The sequence below is a fragment of the Centruroides sculpturatus genome, unplaced genomic scaffold (assembly GCF_000671375.1).
Source record: "Centruroides sculpturatus isolate CEXI.00-Female unplaced genomic scaffold, Cexi_2.0 scaffold1773, whole genome shotgun sequence".
Taxonomy (NCBI): Eukaryota; Metazoa; Arthropoda; class Arachnida; order Scorpiones; family Buthidae; genus Centruroides; species Centruroides sculpturatus.
The window spans coordinates 39421-58955 of record NW_019385909.1 but is presented as its reverse complement, the minus strand read 5'-3'; the positions used below and the strand labels follow the sequence as shown (position 1 = coordinate 58955).

General features: G+C 29.7%; 1 protein-coding gene across 3 annotated transcripts; it reads right to left on the bottom strand.

The window, feature by feature from the left end:
• Positions 1-11776: 11776 nt before the first annotated feature.
• LOC111612519 (cytochrome b ascorbate-dependent protein 3-like) lies at positions 11777-18713 on the bottom strand. 3 transcript variants are annotated; one of them, XM_023353751.1, is made up of 6 exons: positions 18659-18709; positions 18531-18587; positions 13099-13307; positions 12814-12923; positions 12590-12744; positions 11777-12147 (listed from the first exon to the last, which is right to left on the bottom strand). In XM_023353751.1, the coding sequence occupies exons 3-6, from the start codon at positions 13292-13294 to the stop codon at positions 11979-11981; spliced, it is 630 nt and encodes a 209-aa protein (XP_023209519.1). In that variant the 5' UTR covers positions 13295-13307; positions 18531-18587; positions 18659-18709; the 3' UTR covers positions 11777-11978. The 3 variants fall into 3 exon arrangements, with proteins under 3 accessions (XP_023209519.1, XP_023209518.1, XP_023209520.1); XM_023353750.1 differs by having other exon boundaries at positions 11778-12147; positions 12814-13022; positions 18659-18711; XM_023353752.1 differs by lacking the exon at positions 11777-12147 and adding an exon at positions 12435-12516 and having other exon boundaries at positions 12814-13022; positions 18659-18713.
• Positions 18714-19535: the final 822 nt, after the last annotated feature.

Sequence of the window (19535 nt, the reverse complement as noted above, 5' to 3'; positions counted from 1 at the left end):
TGCCCTGTGTCGAGCAAGTTTTTTCCGAAAATAATGACTCAATTTTTGTGATTTACCTGTAATATTTATTACTTTATATAAAACTTCTTTATTTTACAGATGTAGTCTGAGAAGTGTCTTGTAATATGGAGTCCATCTTACCAAAAACTCCTTTTAGAGTATTTACTCCGTTACGAGACGATAGCTGACGAGCATGTTTAATTGAAGAGATCTTCCCCGAGATTTCTTTCTACTCGCACCAACAATAACATGAAAATTTAACAAATTTTTACTATTTATAAACTCCATTATATCCATAGTAAGCTTTTGAAAAACTCATAACCTAAACCGATTGTAGTTCCAGGTCGGAACCGTTCCAGACTCGAAACTACTAGAAATCGTTTCAAACCGAATGTTGAAACAATTCCAGTGGTAACTCCGAACGTTCTTCATTCTGTACTTTCACAGAACAGTGAACACCTATCTGAATTTGAACTTAAATTAAATGAAAATGTTCCACAAGTTGTTAGAAAAAACGAAATTAGTTTTGAAAATTATATTTTTTTATTAGAGTTTATAATAACTTGCTTTTATTAGTAATTTATAATTATGACAAATATATAAATTTCAAAAAATAAAAAACCAACATTTTATTTATTACTATACTCTTGAGAGTATAATATGATTTCATGTTTCACTTCCGTCATTCTGTTTGTTAAGTTGTGGCAACACAACAGTTGGGCGATCTGCCTAGGGGATGCCTTCCGGGAGGTCTTTTTAAGGGAAACTGGCCCCTATTTAAGCGTTACAGACGTGGAGAAAACCCGGAAAACTCTACGTGACCATCCCGTCCGAGCGAGGCTCGAACCCATGGACCAAACTCCCAGTGTTCAGGGTACGAAGACTGCTTGGCCACTGGTGGATACCTTCCGTTATTCTATTTCCATATACAAAGGAATAATGTTTTTAATTTGTTGATTCCATTCCATGAAACATATTCTAGGCATTCCCAGAAACCGTTTAGTTCAACAAATTAGGCAGTTCTGCACTCGAAACAGTTCCAACAATTCAAATTCCAGAAGCGGAAATGATTGCCCATCTCTACATAAAGCAAACCAAATATTATAACGATCAAAGCACTTTGAATTACGAGTATAATGAGTTACAGATACAAATATTCGAAAGTGAAGGATTATTGCAAATACTACGGTCATAAACCATTGGCAGGATTGTTTCTAATTTACATCATCTAATTTTGATAACAATGAATGCTCAAGTTCCTTCCTTGGGCTGCTTGAAGATCAAGAATCTATCTCACAAAGAACGACTACAAACACTTCTACATTTTTATACTTAATATGGCTATTATGTAGCAATTTGCATAATTATTTTCTGACATCTTTTATATTCGTCCTTACATTTTTGACGTCATTGAGTTGGTTAAGCGTAGAATCAATCAAGTGTAAATACAGTATATATTAAGCCAACAAATTGGCTAATGCGGTAAAGGTATCGGTGTCAACTTTGAAGGAACAGGATTCGAATTCAAATCGGCTTAGAAATTAATCACGGGTTAAGTTGATCAGATATACAGACCTCATCTCTATGATGGCTTGGCCGAATGTAAAAATGATCTTAGTGTCTACAGAACGGAAAGACTTTATATCAAGTTTATAATTTTAAAATGAATATAACATTTATGATAGCGATTATTTTAAAATATTTATTAGTAATAATTTGTTGTAATAACAAAAAATAATTATTTTAATTAAACCTAGAGTAATCGACGATGCGTTTTTGTTTATATTCTTAACTTACATTCAAATTTTTCAGAATTTGAATATATGCCAAATGTATTGAGAGCTCGCAGGCTATTCAAATGTTTTAAATACTCTACAACTGTAGTTAATAAAATATTCAGTTTTACTTTCCCAGCTGTTATTAATATACAGTCGACCCCCCCCTATAACGCGGTAGATACGTTCCACTTTATAAGAATTTCGCGTTGTAGGAATTCTTAAATACATGAGCCAATCACATGTGTGCAGTTTACGGACTACGGCTGTTTGAAAGGTTTTCTTCCATAATATTAATCGATTATAGACTAATTTGACTCAACATTTCCAAAACACGTATAACTTTTTGGGAATAATTCGTATAAACTATGCGATAAACAAAAAATTGTAGGATTACTTACCGAGTGTGCACCGTTCGACGACGCCATTGCTTAAGCTTGTTTTCGTCGCGGAGCAGCGCACCAAACGGCGGGCGCGTTTTCTGATAAGTTATTTTTCTGCGAAAAATTCGTTGAACTTTGGAGACATCATTAATAGAAATAATTTTTATGGCCGTTGAATAAGAAATGTTTCTTTCACAAGAAATGTATAAAATTAGTGCTGTATTAGACTTACGGTACCTAATTTACATACTGTACAGACGATAATAAACTCAACTTACCCGCCTAAACTCTCTGTAGCGTGTAAGTAATTCGGCTGCTCGTCCACTATTGGTCCAGATTCGACCAATCCTGTCGCGACACGAGTCGGCGATGACGTTTTACCGCAGTCTCTTTTAGTGTCTTTATACGAATACGGTCACAATTTTTTCGCCGCGATATACGAATCCGCATTATATGAACCCGCGTTATAGGGGGTTTACTGTATAATAGAGGAAAAGTATGGTGATCGGTAAAAAATTTATCCCCAAGAATTTTATAGTTTTAGATTCAGTGGATCTTGAAACGTTGAAAAATGCAAAAAAAGTTGGAGGTTTTTCTGATGCGCGGATGTTACGGTATATGTGGATGAATTTTACCTACTTTAAGCTTAATAACACCGGTGCCATTTGTCGAAAATTTCTGAAATTTTCCTGGAAGATTTGTTTATTAGGGTGAAATATTAGTTGAAATTTTCGGGAAATTCGAGTCATTGGTTCGGAATGTTCTTTTTTTTATTATTTTTTTAATACTCTTTTCACCCTGTGTGGCACTAGGAGGGCCTCTTATAGCAGGCCCATTATGGGTTCGGCCAGGCCCACAATGGGGCGAACGGGTGGTGAGGGACGGAGCCTGACCTATCCGAACGGACCCCCCTCCGAAAAATTCCTGGGGATTTCTTCACCCGTCCGGTTTCGATTCTGGGTCCCACAGATCAGTTGGCCCTTAATACCTTAGCCGCTCGGCCATCCGGCCTATTCGGAAGATATTAAGGGGATGGGGGTCATATCTTAGAAAGCTTCCAAATTATGAAATTATTTTACTCGTACAAATTTTTAGTTTACTAGAAAATAAATGTATTTGTTTCAAAAATTTTTATTATAATTAATAATATAATTTTTATTTATAAAAATAAAATGTCATACAAAATGGCTTCTCTCACTTTCATACTCCTCAACCACTGCGGCCAGATGGCCGAGCGATCAAGGCGGCAGCCTACCGCTCTGGCGGAACCGGGTTCGAATCCGAACGGGTCGAAAAATCCCTAGGAATTTTTTGGGGGTGGTCAGTTCGAGTATGTCGGGCCCCGTCCCTCACCACCCGCAGCCCCATTGTGGGCCTGGCGAATCCATAATGGGCTTGCAAAAAAGAGGCCCTCTTAGTGCCCACAAGGCAGAAAGAGTTTAAAAAAACTCCTCAACCACTTTCTCAACCATAATGTCACAATCCTTACATTTACTGGGGCGGTATTTTGGTCACTTATCTCTCGTCCCTTCTTTCAGATACGAATGACGTCAAAACGAGAGACAAAATCTGTCTCTCAGAGACAGGCGATTCTGGTCGTTCGTCTTTGCTGTTGACGTCACGATTCTATTAGGTTGATTATACATGCTCAGATTATTTATATAGAATTTTAACCAATGAAATTGTAAAATTTTCAAAAATGCAAGTACGAAATTATAGATCACGTAGTAAGGAAAGCACGCGTTCAAATAAAGCACGTAATTTTGATAAAGATCTGTTTTTTGTTTTGTAATGTTCTTAAATATCGTAATGTCAAAAATGTCTCGGATAACATTGTCTCTTAACAAATAAAAATTTTATTAACCTAAGTTAGAAAAACGTACGTACTGTACTTAGGAAGAAATTAGAACGGTAATATTTCGAAAAATACTTAGAGACGGATAAGATTAACAGCATATTCAATAGTTCAGAAATGATGCAGGATCATTAAAAAAGATTGAGTCAATGTCGTTTCCGAGTAGCCGCTTAAAAAAATCATAAGCGTTATATATCGAAATATTCTTTTCTGAGATAGAAAATGTTCCTAATATGGTTGTATAATACGAGTATCGTCCAGTCATCCATATTGGATATAACGAAATTGAGCAAAAGTAGAAAGACCGGTCGAAAGACAACTGTCCGCTCGTCTCTGAGAGACGAGAGAATCTTCGAAAGAAAAAGTTATCCAGAATCGCGTTTGGAGAGACGCGATTATCTCTCGAGATGTAGACAAATAATTAACCAATCACCGACCGGCTTGTGACGTAGACACTGTCTCTCAGAGACGAGAGAGACGATGACCAGAATACGGCCCCAGGTTCTCCAGAGCGGTAGAAACGCCTAACAAATATCTGCTAAAACTTAAAAAATATAATAATAAATAAAAATACTACTACATAATCGGTAGCAGGTTTTTCGAGATCAATTCTTGCCAAATTTCAAGAAAAAAGTTAAAATTTTACTAACTAATGCTGGAGATTTATCAAATGAAGTTCTTATTGGATTCAGTAATTATAACAATTATATTTTGTCAAACAACCTTCCATTCTTTATGAAAATTTTATAAAATTCAAGTTATTTGCATCTATCTACAACAGATTTTAATTTAACGAATCAGAAAATCTAAAACAGAAACAGCTGAAAATACAAGTACAAGTACAAGTACAAACTGCCTCATATAGTATTGGTAAAAATCATTTTATTTTTCGGCAAATTTTGTTGAGAGAACGTGTATAACGATAATACAAGCATTCACTGACTATATCTGGACCAATACGAATTAACTTCATTCTTTAACTATATCTATAATAAAAAGGACTTTTATCCGTAACGCGACTAATTTTAATCCTGCGATACTAAACGGCCACCAGGAAAAATACGCTATTACTATTGTTTTTATCTGTGGTCTGATAGTAGGTATTTAGTGAGATTTTGTTAACTTGTAGTAATATAGCCTATCGGTTGTTGACTTATCAATCAATACCTACTATATAAAGAAAAGTAGGCGTCTGGAACTGTGGTTGGTTCATTCTCAGCTCAGGTTACTGACCTCTCTAGAGAATACTTACTTTGATAAAAACTAACATCGGAATTCGGAGCAAACGAAATAATTCATGCCTGGGATCGTAATAGTATTGTCGACATTACATCTATACAGAAATGTTTGCAATTCGGCGATAATTTTAAATAAAAAAGAAACATAAATTCACATTAAAAATTTGATAAACTATAGATTAGAAGAGTTTTTCGACTAATTCTAGAATTCAGTTTGTAATGTATTTGTATTGTTTAATTTTTGTTTTTACTCTCTGAGTCCTGTGGGCACTAAGACGGCCTTTTAATCAAACCCATTATGAGTTTGGCCAGGCCCATAATAGGACATCCGGGTGGTGAGAACGAGGCTCGATATATCCTGGAAAGACCGCTCCGGAAACTTCCCGAAGTTTTTCGACCCGTCTAGATTTGTTTCCGGGTCCCCCACAGCGGTACGCTGACAGCTTAACAGCTCGGCCATTCGATCATCATATGTTGTGTAATGATAACCTATAGTAGTGTTTCTCAATCTTTTTCTCATCGTGGATAGGTAAAATTATGGATAATTTTACGTAGACCAGTAATTATGCTTATTTATTACGTTTATATATGCTTACCTACAGCTACTGTACGCAAGAAAGTACTTACAGTAACTTTAGATTACTATTTAAATATCACTCGTAATCAATTGCGCCAGCATCAGATACGGTCAAATATTTTTATACGAATCGGCGATCGAAAAACACTGATCTATACGATGCCAGAGACAGTAAAGCTGCGTTCAGATAGGGTCTTCTTGCGTTGCGTCTGGAAAATCAAAGAAGGTGTTATAGATAAAGCATTCTTTGATTGGCCAGAAGTAACGTAACGTAACGTAACGTAAGAAGAGTTTGTCTGAACGCTGCGTAAGACGTCAGTCTACCCTCTCTAATAAGATCAAATTCGCAAACATTTTCATAGGTAGTCTGATTCATATAGGAGGACCCGTTACTCCCCACTCGACAACTCCATTTCAGATCTTACAGAAATGAATTTGTTATAAGGTTTTTCTTATTAATAAATTCATGCCAAGACTGGGAAAAAGCAAACGAAAATGTATAACGATATATTGTTCGCATTTATATATTTATACAATGCATATAGTACTCAATTTGATTTTACATATAGCATACGAAATAATAAGCGGCAATCCATTTATTCTAAATAGTCTATTACTTCAGTTTAGCGTAAAATGTACATTTTTCAATTAATGCATTATCTTGAATCATAACTGATCAAATGTGTATTTCTTAGTTTATTATTTCTAATTCAATTTTTGTTTAATTAATTAATTAATTAATACACCGTGTATGTTCTTTAGTGATTATCTTTGTAAAGAAAAATTATAAATTATTAACTAATAAATGTGAAATTTTGAATTTTAAGTAATTTGTATGTTCTCGTGGATAAATGATCACATTTGATTCCAAATTTTCAATCACAGAAGATTAATATTTCAAAACTATTAATAAATTGCAATTTTGCTTCAATAAAAGTGCTTTATTCAAAAGTTTGAGTATTATACCCGTATAGTTATCAGGAACCGAAGAATTTTAAAATGCATTCCATTCCATTATTAACTCGAGGAAATAGTAAACTTCGTAGACAAACAATTTTTCCCAATTTTTGATATTTAGTTAAAATTACAAAAAGAAAAATTTAATTTGTAATTCAATATTAAGAGAGAAATTTGATGTTTAAGTAGTTTAATTTTTCATACTTTACAGTAAAAGTGAATTTTGAATTTTGTATTTAAAGAAGTGAAACCGCCTAGTTGAATGAAATTTCGTATAGTCACTTATGAATCTGTTGTTTTTTCGTAATTTTAAGTAAATCGGTGCTAAAATTTATAAGAAAATCCTTAAATGATTCTTATAAAAAAGTTACGATCCGAATGCAATGGTTCATCTAAAATTCTATTCATTTTGTTATTCAATAGTAAAAAATTTATAATTTTATTAAAAATATTGGAATAAAAATTTTAAATAAATAATCTCACAATTTAATCAGAGAGAATATTTATAAAGTCATGATTTCGAATCGGATTTCAAATGATGAAAGTCGAGGAATTAGTGATGTTTCTTCTAATTACATAATTCATTGTATAAAATTGGCGTTACAGTAAATATCAAATAAAATACTATGCATTATCATTGTCTAAGATTATAAACAAATATAAGAAAAATATATAATCTAATGTTCAGTCATACGCTCACAATACTGCCAAATATACGTTTTTTTAAAATGTATTTTATATGTTTCATAAAAAAATTGCCAGGACAAAATTTGTAAAATTTACGAAAATTCTTAAAATACAATACAAAAAATGTGTATTGTATTGTATAAAATACAAAAAAAAATTGTATTTTATATGTATTTTTATATTTCTAAATATTTTTCTGCCGTATATGTATTTTATGTATCGTATTGTAGCATTGTTTGCTTTTTTCCTTTGTTTTTTTTTTTTTAATCTTATTTTGGGCTTGTTATGTAGCAGGGATGAAAATCGACTGCCTGAAGGCATTTCCAAAATTCAATGTAAAATTGTAATATATATATATATATACACAGTATAATGTTTGCATAAAGAGATGCATCCGAATTAATATCGTATATTAACTACGCAGAAATATATGTGAAATTTAATATACAATTTTCTGAGAATGGCTAATGATATTGAGTCTTAATGTTGAATCTGTTTCCGGTATTCTTATGCCGCAACTTTCAAAAGTTTCCTTTATTTAGATCAGTGATTCTCAAACTTTTTTGATCCACCGCCCCCTTTGTTCCATAAAGTTATACCCAACGCCCCCTAACCCATTTTCTCTTGTGTGAGAAAAGGATTGGAAATATTCTTAGGAAAACTTTTCTATGAATCTCACACTTTGTGCCCTTACTGTACATTGTTCTCATCATCTGAAAACCATTAAACGCAATGTTTCCTCTTATCAGCCCCAATTTTGCCTTTGGTCACCGTTCAATACCCTGCCTCTATCATAGATCGCGCCAGAAAGGGGCGTTATTGCTTACTTTGAGAAACGCTGAGCTAAAATAAAAGTCAATGTGTTAGAAATATTCAAGTTGTGACCTTCAATAAAAAATAAAAAATATATAAAATGTCAACATTTTATATATATTCCGTCGAATTTTTATATATAGAATTTGTCTTCCGTCGCCCCTCTATATTTCCTTAACGCCCCCCAATTCTCTTTGAGCCTTCTACTGCACCCCTGAAAGCCTCCAGTGCCCACAAGGGGGCGTTATCGCCCACTTTGAGAAACGCTGATTTAGATGTTTGTGCTGAACTTTACTTTAACCTGGTTCTATCAGTTTTTTTTTTCTTTTTTATGAGATTTCAAGTATTTTTCAGTCATCAATTGCTTCATAATAGAATAGGTTTTATTATAATTTTATATTCACCTGACAGTCACTTGGTAGCCTGCAGTACATCATGTCACGTGATAACTGATAGACTAATAATATGTCAAAATTTAAAGAAAGCAACAAGTTGCTTAACTTTCCTAGCTGTTAATAAATAACTTTTATCTTATGCTGTATTTTTAATTTTAATAAAATTGTGTATGGCGACATTTGTTATGAAATATTGTTATAAAAAATTTTGCATATTACTTTCCCAGCTTTTTTTTTAATTCTTTCCACCCTGTGGGAACTAAGAAGGCCTCTTTTAGATAGCTGATTATGGGTTCGGCCAGGCCCACAATGAGGAGGCCTATTAGACTTTTCAAACCGTTCGGATTCGATCCCAGGTCATCCATAGCAGTAGGCTGCCACCTTGACCGTTCGGCCATCCAGCCGTCTTTTCCGGTTGTTATTGATATAATTATAACATAACACGGGAAACTATTGTAATCATTTCAAATTTTTACTTTCCTGACTGTTATCAGATTGTATTTAAAAAAAATAACTTTTATATTATTATTGACATTATTAATAAATAATGTGTGGCGCCATATGTTATGAGATTTTATCATAAAAGTTTTTATATTATTTATTATTATAAAACGGTAAAATACTTAATTTTGAAGATAGAGATAAATTTTATTTAAAAAAAAAATGAAAATGTTAATAACGGGTAAAATCTTGTCCGATCACAATAATATGCAAAGCTTTAAAACGTGGGCTATTATTTTATAAATATTGAAGATTTTTAAATAAAACGTTCAAAAGAACACCTAGAAAGCAGTCAGCTCTCAAAGAGCTATTAATTAACATATGTAGACCCCTAGATTGTTTGGTAGCTTGGTGTCAAATTTAGCATCTTTTTCATTAGATTTACAAGGAGAAATCCTTGTAAATCTAATGAAAAAGATGCTAAATTTGGGATTGCATAAGTCCACAACGATCCAATGAATTTATTCAAAATTTAAAACGTCTATAATACTCATCATGGGCACTAAATATTTTAAATTTCATCCAAATCGGTTCATTGATCTTGAAGATATTAAGGGTCAAAGTTGGCACTTTAACAGTATACGAGTAGCTAAGCTCTATAATAATAATAAAAACAAACAGAAAATATCTTGATATTGAAAGAATGAATCTTTCTCTATTAATTACAATCACATATTAATTTATGGTATTTCATTTGCATTGTTTCGTGTCTACCATATTAAATTAACAACTTACATATTTTAAGAAAAATTATATCTTACCGTGGACGTCTCATTTATTTAAATTCCCTTTTGGTGGCAAATAAAATAAATTGAATTTATTTCGAAACGTTACATTTTCAGAAACATAATTTTTAAGAATAATCAGTAATATTTTCATTTGCAAATTATTTAACTAATCATTTAATTAATAAGACAACATTGATTAAAGTTGCTATTAAAAATTCTGTTAATAACTCCATTTATTATTTATAATGCAAAGTATTGATTTGTTTTTATTACATCTTCTTTTCTCTTTCTTATTGTGAAAATTATTTCAACAATTATACTTAAAAATTCCTCTGAATGACCATTGAAGATTCTTCCATTAATTACAATAATAATCATTATGAAAATGACTAAAAATATCATTAACAAGATAATAATTTCCTTTTTACTTTTTGCTATATATAACAGAGGGAAAGCATGTCAATCTATCAAAAAATGTCCCCCAAGATTTTTAATTTTTAAACTCGAGGAACCTTTTGAAGGAAAGTTTTATGTATTAGGAGGATTAATGCTATTAAATTTTGATGGTTAAAGGTCAAGGGATGGGGAGATAAACGGGATCATATCTCGAGTGGGGGTCGGTCTTAAATGAAGATTTTACATGTTCTTAGCATTTAGAATTTTTTTTTTTTTTTTTTATAAACTTCTCTCTACCCTCAAAATTAAGCTTTGCGATTTTATAATAGTTAAAAATATAACATTTTTAAAAATAAAATATGATAACAGATGGCGCCACCAAATGTTGCCTGAAAGTTAAGTAACTCGTTGGTGGATTTCTTTTATATGTAGGACTTATATTTGTGTAAAATGCAATCATTTTACTCATATGTAATGAAATGTTTAATAATTAAGAATATATTAGATTAGAGTTTATAGAGAAATCAATTCTGTACAAATGCTCTTAATATTTATAAACGAACATGAACATACAACTGATTTATCGCTACATCTAACATCTATTTTTATCATTATTTCTAAATATGCAGTTTTCAAATGATTAAAAAAAATTTTTAAATAGTTTTACATGAAAAAATCCCGGTTAATTTATCTCGAAACTAGAATTTACCCACACAAAATTGCATCTGCAAAGAACATTCTTTAATCTTCTTCAGTATCTTTAACAGTTTTTAATAGTTTCTTACCTTAAATTAATTTTTATAAAGCAATTTAAAGTATAATTCATTATAATTAACACTTAGTATTTTTTAATCCACTTTAAAGTGAAGAAAAAAATCATTGATTTAACACCAACATCATATACAGCATTTATAAAAAGTTATATAACAGATGTAAACAGTCAATTTTTATTAATTAAATGTTAAAGTTTTGTTAATTAACTGTTGATGCTACTTTATTGTTTTCTTTGTACTAACTTTTTGTAATATTAATTAAAGTTCTAGTTTCTAACCAATTACTCTCAAAGTAACATGTTTATCAATCAATCCATCCAATATTTTTCTCAAATCTAAGGTTTATTTTGACTTCTTACATAAATATTTGTTTTAATAAAATGCAAATATTAAGTAACTTAATTAAATTCTAAACTTTTCTTTTTATGAATTAAAATCTTTAAAATATGTTAATAATTAATTAAATATAAATTCAAAAAAACATTTAATTTAGAAAATAAATTTGTTAAGTAAAACTTAATTCTAGAAATTCAATTTTGCATTATTTATAGAAAATTATTTTTTAAATAAAAATGTTTTATAAAAATCTAATTAATGTTTAAGTGTGTTAGATTAATTGAACTATTTAAAATATCAATAATTATAAATAATATTAACCATAATTAAGTATAAGAAAATCATTTATTTTTTAATAAAAGAATACACTTCATAAAAATATCTGCCATGTAATTTTCAACTTGATTACTTTTAAAATATATATTTTATAAATCTCCGTTTAGTATAAACATCAAACAGTTTACAAATTGATAAAAATTTCATATTTAAAATGTTTATAAAAAATATTTCTCCTTTCAATAATGCAAATTATGTATCTTACATTCATATTCAGTTTGGAAATTATCACAGAATATAAGATTGATCACTGGATTCGGGTTTCCTGTAATTTGAATTGGTAACTAAGTAGCTAACATACATTGCTTGTATAACTAAAACAACTCCTAAAAAGTTTCCAGTGAGAGCAAGAGGAGGAAGATGATCATATCTTTCTGTAGGATTGGTTTTATTTTTTCTAAGAAAGAGAAAAGTCTTTTAAATTAAAATATACACAATTTTCTAATTTAAAATGAAAAACTTTTACATTAAAAAATAAAATTTTCCATGTTTATTTAACTTACTATTTTTTATTTATTTGGTTTATATATATTTATTTACCATTAACTTTAAACTAAAACATTTAATCCTATGTTTATGAAAAACAATGAAAAATGATAAAATAATGTCATGGTTTTAAATAAAGAATAGAACTAAATTGAAAAATAATTAAATTTGGTATTCAATTTTTGACTGCATGCTCACGAACATATAATTTTTTTCCACGATTTATAAACGAAAAAGCCCTATTTCTCCAGTTTTATTTACACATTCTGATCGGCTTAAACTACAATTAATAAATGCAAAATTACTTCAAATTTATACCAATCAATGAAGAATTTTACTGGAGAGATACTTACAATTTAAATATAATTTTTTCGTTGATTCCAATTACGCAAGATCCAACAAATAAGGCAAATATAGTCAATCCAAAGTATTTATGAAATGATCTAAATGATTTCATTTCATAAATGGCGTAATATTTTAGGAGGGTCATAGTGATGCCAAAAACAAGCTAAAAACAATAATTAAAATATTAAATTTTCGGTATTCAAATATTATTTTCGGATATTTATAAACTAACCTGTGCAGAAAATAAAATGACTGCACCCAAACCGATCCAACTATGTAGAGTATACATATTTTTCTTCGGAATTTTAGCCAGATCGTGAGAATCAAAAACCGCTTTCAATGCTATTACAACCAAGATAAAGCATAATATAAAATGGACAGCGTGGATAATTTTCCTTTTTATATTCGAATAACGTTTTATTACACGATACATTAACATTCCTATTTAAACAATATAATTTTTTTTAAAATTAAAATAACGAAAAAATCAATTTTTAAAATGAGTATTGCTTCTTACCATTGCCATAAAGATAGACGAAGATTACCATAAAAAGTGGATGATAATTAAATTCGGTAGCGGGGTTACTTTGCCAGGAAAATCCTCCTAGTTGTTTTCCAGTCCAGATACCAACCAAAATCAAACTAGTTAATGATAATAGCTGAACGATGCCAATACTGATGACGAATGATTGTCTATCGTTAGCCATCCTCATCTACACCCATTAACTTAGAAATAAATTAATAGATTAAAATTAAATTTATAATAATAATAAAAATAAGAGCATAACTATTTCGCGTACAATTTTTCTAAAATATCTGTCTAACATGTTTCACATTCGTAGAGGTAAACAGAGATAAATAAAATTACTGCATTCAAATCAATTTATGTAGAATATACATATTTTTCCCATACTAAAATTATTGAATTCCTCAGATTTTCTACAGAAAATGATGAAGTGCATAGAGTTAATAAAAGTATACGCAATTTGCTGTCAAGCTTGAAACTATAAGATTTGACGTATGACTTAAAATGCAATGTCCAGATGTAAACACCAAGTTATTACCTGGATATGCAAGCTGTGATATAATTCACTTACCTCTAAAAAATGGTCTTTTGAAATGTTCGAATTTTTTCCTTTATTTATTAATTAATTTATTTTTATTAACCATTGTATTTTCTTCTTTGGACGCAGCCATGTTTGTTGTACAGTACATTGCCTCGAATGATTGCACGCATTGTAATACGTTGCTGCAAAATTTAATAAAGTTGCACCGTGTTCGGACCAAGTTACAAAATTTTGATTATAAATTAATATAAAATTCAAATATTTTCGTCTGATTTTCTTGTAAATGAATAAAAACAATTCCAATAATTAATATATTAAATGGTTTATATTCTCCATATTTAATAATTTACGTATTAAATTTTAATTTTAGTAGATTTAAAGCAATGTTTATAAATTTAAGTTAATTATAACATTATAACAATGCTTTTCAAGTAAATAATTTATTGCTAACCATTGCTAAATACTGACTTTCAAAAAGATTATAATAGATTCTTATAATAGATTATAATAAAATTTTTTCTGTTTGCAATAAAAAATTCATAAACGAAAAATCGATTAGAGATTTACATTGTTTAACAAATAAATTCAATAATATATGTTGTTTTTTCAAAATATTTCAGAAATATTAATTACTTAAATCAGTAGTTCTCAACCGGTGTGTCGCAAACTTCTTATAGGAATGCCACAAAATTTCAAAAAATTTGATAAATTAAAACTTTTGTTTGTCTGTTTTCTATTATAACTGATATATTTTTTTTATTTAAAAATTGGCTTCAACAATACTTTTCATTTATATCAACATATTTGATGTGGCACTGGTTCATTAGTAAGCCATTAACCCAGAAAGATTGAGAACCAATGGTTTAAATGAATTATTTTCAAATGTATTGAAGACCCATGCTGCTAGTTTGTGTTATTGTAATTTGATATGAAGTATCTCTTAGGAAAGCAATTAAGGGGTTACAATTTTCAGAATTTAAAAACAAAGTTACCAAAAGGTTCAAGGCTTATTAAATACCAGCTGAGATCGTAAGATGGCTTATCTGTCGTTTTTTAAATACTTTTATCATATAAATTACCGAAAGTTTAATAAAGAAATATCTTTCATTATGCTGCAAGAATGTTATTTTTAATCAAAAATAACGCAAGTCGTAAGTGCGTTGCATAATTATCGCTTCATGTTAAGTGGCAGGCTTTCTTTAATCCTGGACACAATTAAAACCTATAATTTAATATAGGTTTAGTAGCCTATCAACTGTATTCAAGAATAACAGAGTTCACATAAGTTCAGATTTATAATCCTTCAAAAAGACTGCAAAAAAACTCTTCTGGAATGAAAATGAATCGCTGCGCAAACATCGTGGAAATAACACTGGAAATAAAGGTAGGACTGGATTTATATATACTACAACCCTTAAGCCAAAACATTGATTGAACATACCTTCAAAAATTGTCATACAAATAAGAAAACAATTTGAGGTGAGGCCCTACCCCTATGGCTTATCGTTCTTATATGTAAATACAACATTGTTTTGAGGTGCACTGTTCGAAACGCCAAAATCTCGACATGAAATTATCACAAGAACATTTTCGACACAACAAAATTCCGATCAAATCAGAATTTCAATTTGTCGGGTTTTAAAAGAGAATTTATTTTTGTTGTGGTAGAAAATTAAAAAAACAAATCTATTTTAGTTTGCATTTTTATTTAAACAAAAATTATATTTACACGATTTAAATAAAATTCACTGAATAATGAATTTTATTTGATTAATGACTAAATATTTAATGTACAGTACTAATGACATTTCACATTTTACACAATTCAAAAAAATAATAAATTATTCAGTTATTTATTTACATTATTTTATTTCATATATAAGTTGTACTTATATATTCTGATGTATAAGTACAATTTAGGCTTCATCTACGAGGATACAAATTAAGGCCTCACGCTTTTTAGTACAGAAGGGCTTCCTACATAGCTTAAACCCATAATTTAAATCTTGTGTTGGATATATATATATATACGAAAATTTTAATCTGTAACTGAAGAGAATTGAAAAGTATTAAGTGCATTTACGTACAAAATTAAATTTTCGTAATTTTCATTGTTGTCTGATATGTGGTTCTTCTATTGGAAGTTCTCTAAAGAAGAATTTGAATATTCGCCTACTTCCCGGTTTAGGCCTATATATTTTAAACGTTTAATTATTGAAAATTTAAAAAATAAATTAAAATTTATCTGGTATAAGAGATTTATTGCCCTATCACGTACGGAAAATTTCCTCTACGAAGATGTGTGTCATACTTCTTTTTTTCGAATAACAATTTAATAAAGCAGTGGTATTTTGTAAATTTTATTACTCTACATTGAAGTGATTACTATCTGCGCGCGCGACCAGATGATTCCTCTAGTTCTTCATAAAACTATACGCAGAAGCTGTATTTAGAAGACAGATTTTTAGAGTATTTGGGATTTTTGCTTCTTTTTCACATGTATTTTTCATTCACTCTCACGAAGGTACAATCAACCAACCAATTGATTTTTGCTTCTTCTCTTGCGGAAACTCTTGTCCTCTATGCTACAGTTATGCAAGCTTTTGAAATAGACAGAAACGTTTCAGAAAAGAACAGAAGAGATATCTGACTCCCTTTAATCAAAAAATACATGTATATGCATCTTTTTAGATCTATCTAAAAACAATTTTATGCGTAAATGTATTCCCGATAAGCTTATAACGATGATACCTGAATATGTCACTGGAAGCATAAAATAGAACAGTAATCAACGGAACAAGTGCTAACTTGCATGCATGCGGCGAGATTTTCATGGCATTTCAAAACAACCCGAATTTCTTAATATAATTTTACTTCAAACGAAATTTAATTTAGGAAAAAAGAGTATAATACTGTCAACACTCAATTTAGAAAAGTGGAACTTGAAGTGATTGATTTCCATTCCATTTTAATATATAAAGTAAAATTTATTGACGTAAGGAAGATTGTTGGAAAAAGTGAATCAGATGGAAATATAACTTTTAATATGGGTGATAAAAAATATATTAAACAATGGAAACATTTCCTTGATACTGTATGGAATGTTATAGAATAGTAAAATATCGCTATGGGAAACTTTGACCTATTGACCAGGAAGTTTCGCCAGCATCTCACAGATAACGAGAAAGGCTTAAGTTTAAAATTTTAGCTTTCTAGACCTAGTAGTTTTTCTCTAGGAGAGTCTGCAGTGCCGGATGAAGAAGAAAATACAACCCTTTTTGGAAATTTTTTCACTGTCGATTGTTTATATTTTCGGTAGCCCATTTATAGAAAACACTGAAATTTTACACACTACCTAAGAAAACAATTATCTTTCGAACGAGACATTCGGAATAGAGCCCACCAGTGGCCGAGCAAGCGAAGCATAGCCTGTAGAACACTGACCGAAGGTTGGCTAGTACACAGGGCAGGATTGAGAATGAAATAAGCAAAGAAAAAGCAAGGAGAAACAGAGAAAACTACATAAGCTATAAAATGAATAAATACAACGTAAAGAAGGAAAGAGATAAAAAAAAAAAAAAACCACCAGTGGCCGAGCGGTCTTCGTACCCTGAACACTGGGCGTTAGGTCGTGGATTCGCGCCTTGCTCGGACGGGCTGGCCATGTGGAGTTTTCCGGGCCTTTTCCACGTCTGTAACGCCTAAATAGGTACCAGTTTCCCTTAAAAAGACCTACCGGAAGGCATCCCCTAGGCAGATCGCCCAAGTGTTGGGTTGCCATAACTAAAACCTTTCTACCCTGCAAGCACCAAGAGAGCCTTTATTTATCAAGGCCAGGCCTACAATGGGTTGGTCGGGTTGCGAGACGGCCTTAACCACCTTAGTCCATCCGGCAGGCTACTTTACTAACGTTAATTAAAATAAATATTTTTATAATCCAAACACAAATAGTTAATAAAAATTACAATTTAGGGTATAAATATCTGATACAAAGAAATTTTCTATACTTTAACATTAAGTCTTTCTTGGTGATTATATAACTTGTTAAAATCTATTATCATAAGTCTGACAAAATAATTTATGTCAATGTTCACCAAACATCCCAAAAAAATGGAAAATAAATTTTAACTACAAAATACACTCTTATGGCTTTCAAGATAACCTTAACAAGCAATCTTATACACTTCATAAAGATTTTTCCTTATTTAAATTTAATTTAACTAATAAAATTCTTCTGACTACAATATATACAGAATTAAATTTTTGTTTCTCTTCTCTTATACTGTACATGTATAATATAAATAAATATATAATTTATGATATTTACTTTTATATTTTAAGTGTAGATCATATTAATAAGTTATAAACTTACTAAAATGTCTACACTTTTAATACTTTTTATACTTTCTATTAATTTAGCATTAAACCCCCATTAATTTATATTTCCATTATTCTCTTTCTTCAATTTTCTGATAGAATAAAAATTTAAATACATTGTATTGTTTTTGTCAATTTAAATACATATTTAAAAGTTTAAAAGTATAAAAATATATTGAATTTTAAAAGTTTAAAACTATATGTAATAAGTGCTGCCATCTATTAGCATTACATTACAACTAAAACTGGTTAATATCATTTGTATTTATTATTTCCGCTAAATAATTCATAAATCATGTGGATTTGTGTTTCAATAATTGATTAAGTTGTAAATTTTATATTCCAAAAACTTATTAACTTTAATTTAGTAACAATATTAAGACTCTCATAGATAATTTAATAAATATTAACAGCTTAATATTCCTTAAAAATATATTGATAACATATATTACAAATTTACAATTGATTATATTTAATACTAATTAATTCAAGAAAAAGAAATTACTTCAAACTTCCATGTTAGTATCAGGTACTGTAATTGGAGGAAAGAGTTGAGCACCACCTAAGAAATAAAATTGAATTTACTCTAATTGTACCTAACAAGGAAAATGAAAATTTCCTGTAAATACATACAGTATACCGATTATTGAAGTTGCTTAAATATGAATTTAAAACCGGTTAGTTCGGTTTTAAAATTGTTCTATAGAATCCATTTTAACGACACATTATTATTGAACTGATAAAAATATAAATTCATAAAGACATTCAATTTTTATCAGAGATAATTATAAATGTATTGATATTATCAGAAGAATTATTTAAAAAATTAAAAGCATAGCTAAATAAATACTAAATTAAATTTTTAAAAATCTTTTAAGAATTTCTACGAGAAAGGTTTACGTATCGAAAGTATCATTATTCTATGAATTAATTATATAGTCTATCGCATATACAATTTTATTTTTCTAATGTAAGTTTTACAAAAAGATTTTCGTTTTATTTTAAATGTAAGTAATTTTAAATTAAATATGAATTTATCAATTTTCTATAAGCAATTAAACTTGTAAAAATTTCCATTCAAAAAAAAAAATTTAAAGTACTTATCTATTAAATTATCGTTTCGACTTCTTCGAATTTAGTCATATGTTTTCCTACTTGCATTTTTCTGTTAAGTCAATGATTCTTTATCTATATTTACAATTTATATAGGCTATATATTTATAAATTTACTTTTTATCTTTAAATTTTTTATATACTGTATTTTAAAATAAAAGTTATTAATAATATAGTAAAGAANATGTCGTATTACCAAAATTGTGCCGGATTATCGAAAGTGATTACATATTTGGCATTGTTTTGCTAGCAGTAGCCTACAATATTCCCTATTCCAACTGTTCGAACAGAACTGCTCACGGAAAACACACGAAATGTGTGTCATCGTGTAAGAATTGGGTGGGAAGATTCACGTCGCGACATGCTTCTGTGCAAGCAGACACGTAACGGGGACGGG

Coding starts and splice junctions, on each gene's coding strand:
- LOC111612519 (XM_023353750.1), bottom strand. CDS start 13,294: ATGAGGATGGCTAACGATAGACAATCATTCGTCATCAGTATTGGCATC. Junction 12,745..12,813: donor TCATTTTATTTTCTGCACAG/GTTAGTTTATAA, acceptor TATTGTTTTTAG/CTTGTTTTTGGCATCACTAT. Junction 12,148..12,589: donor GAAAAAATTATATTTAAATT/GTAAGTATCTCT, acceptor TCTCTTTCTTAG/AAAAAATAAAACCAATCCTA.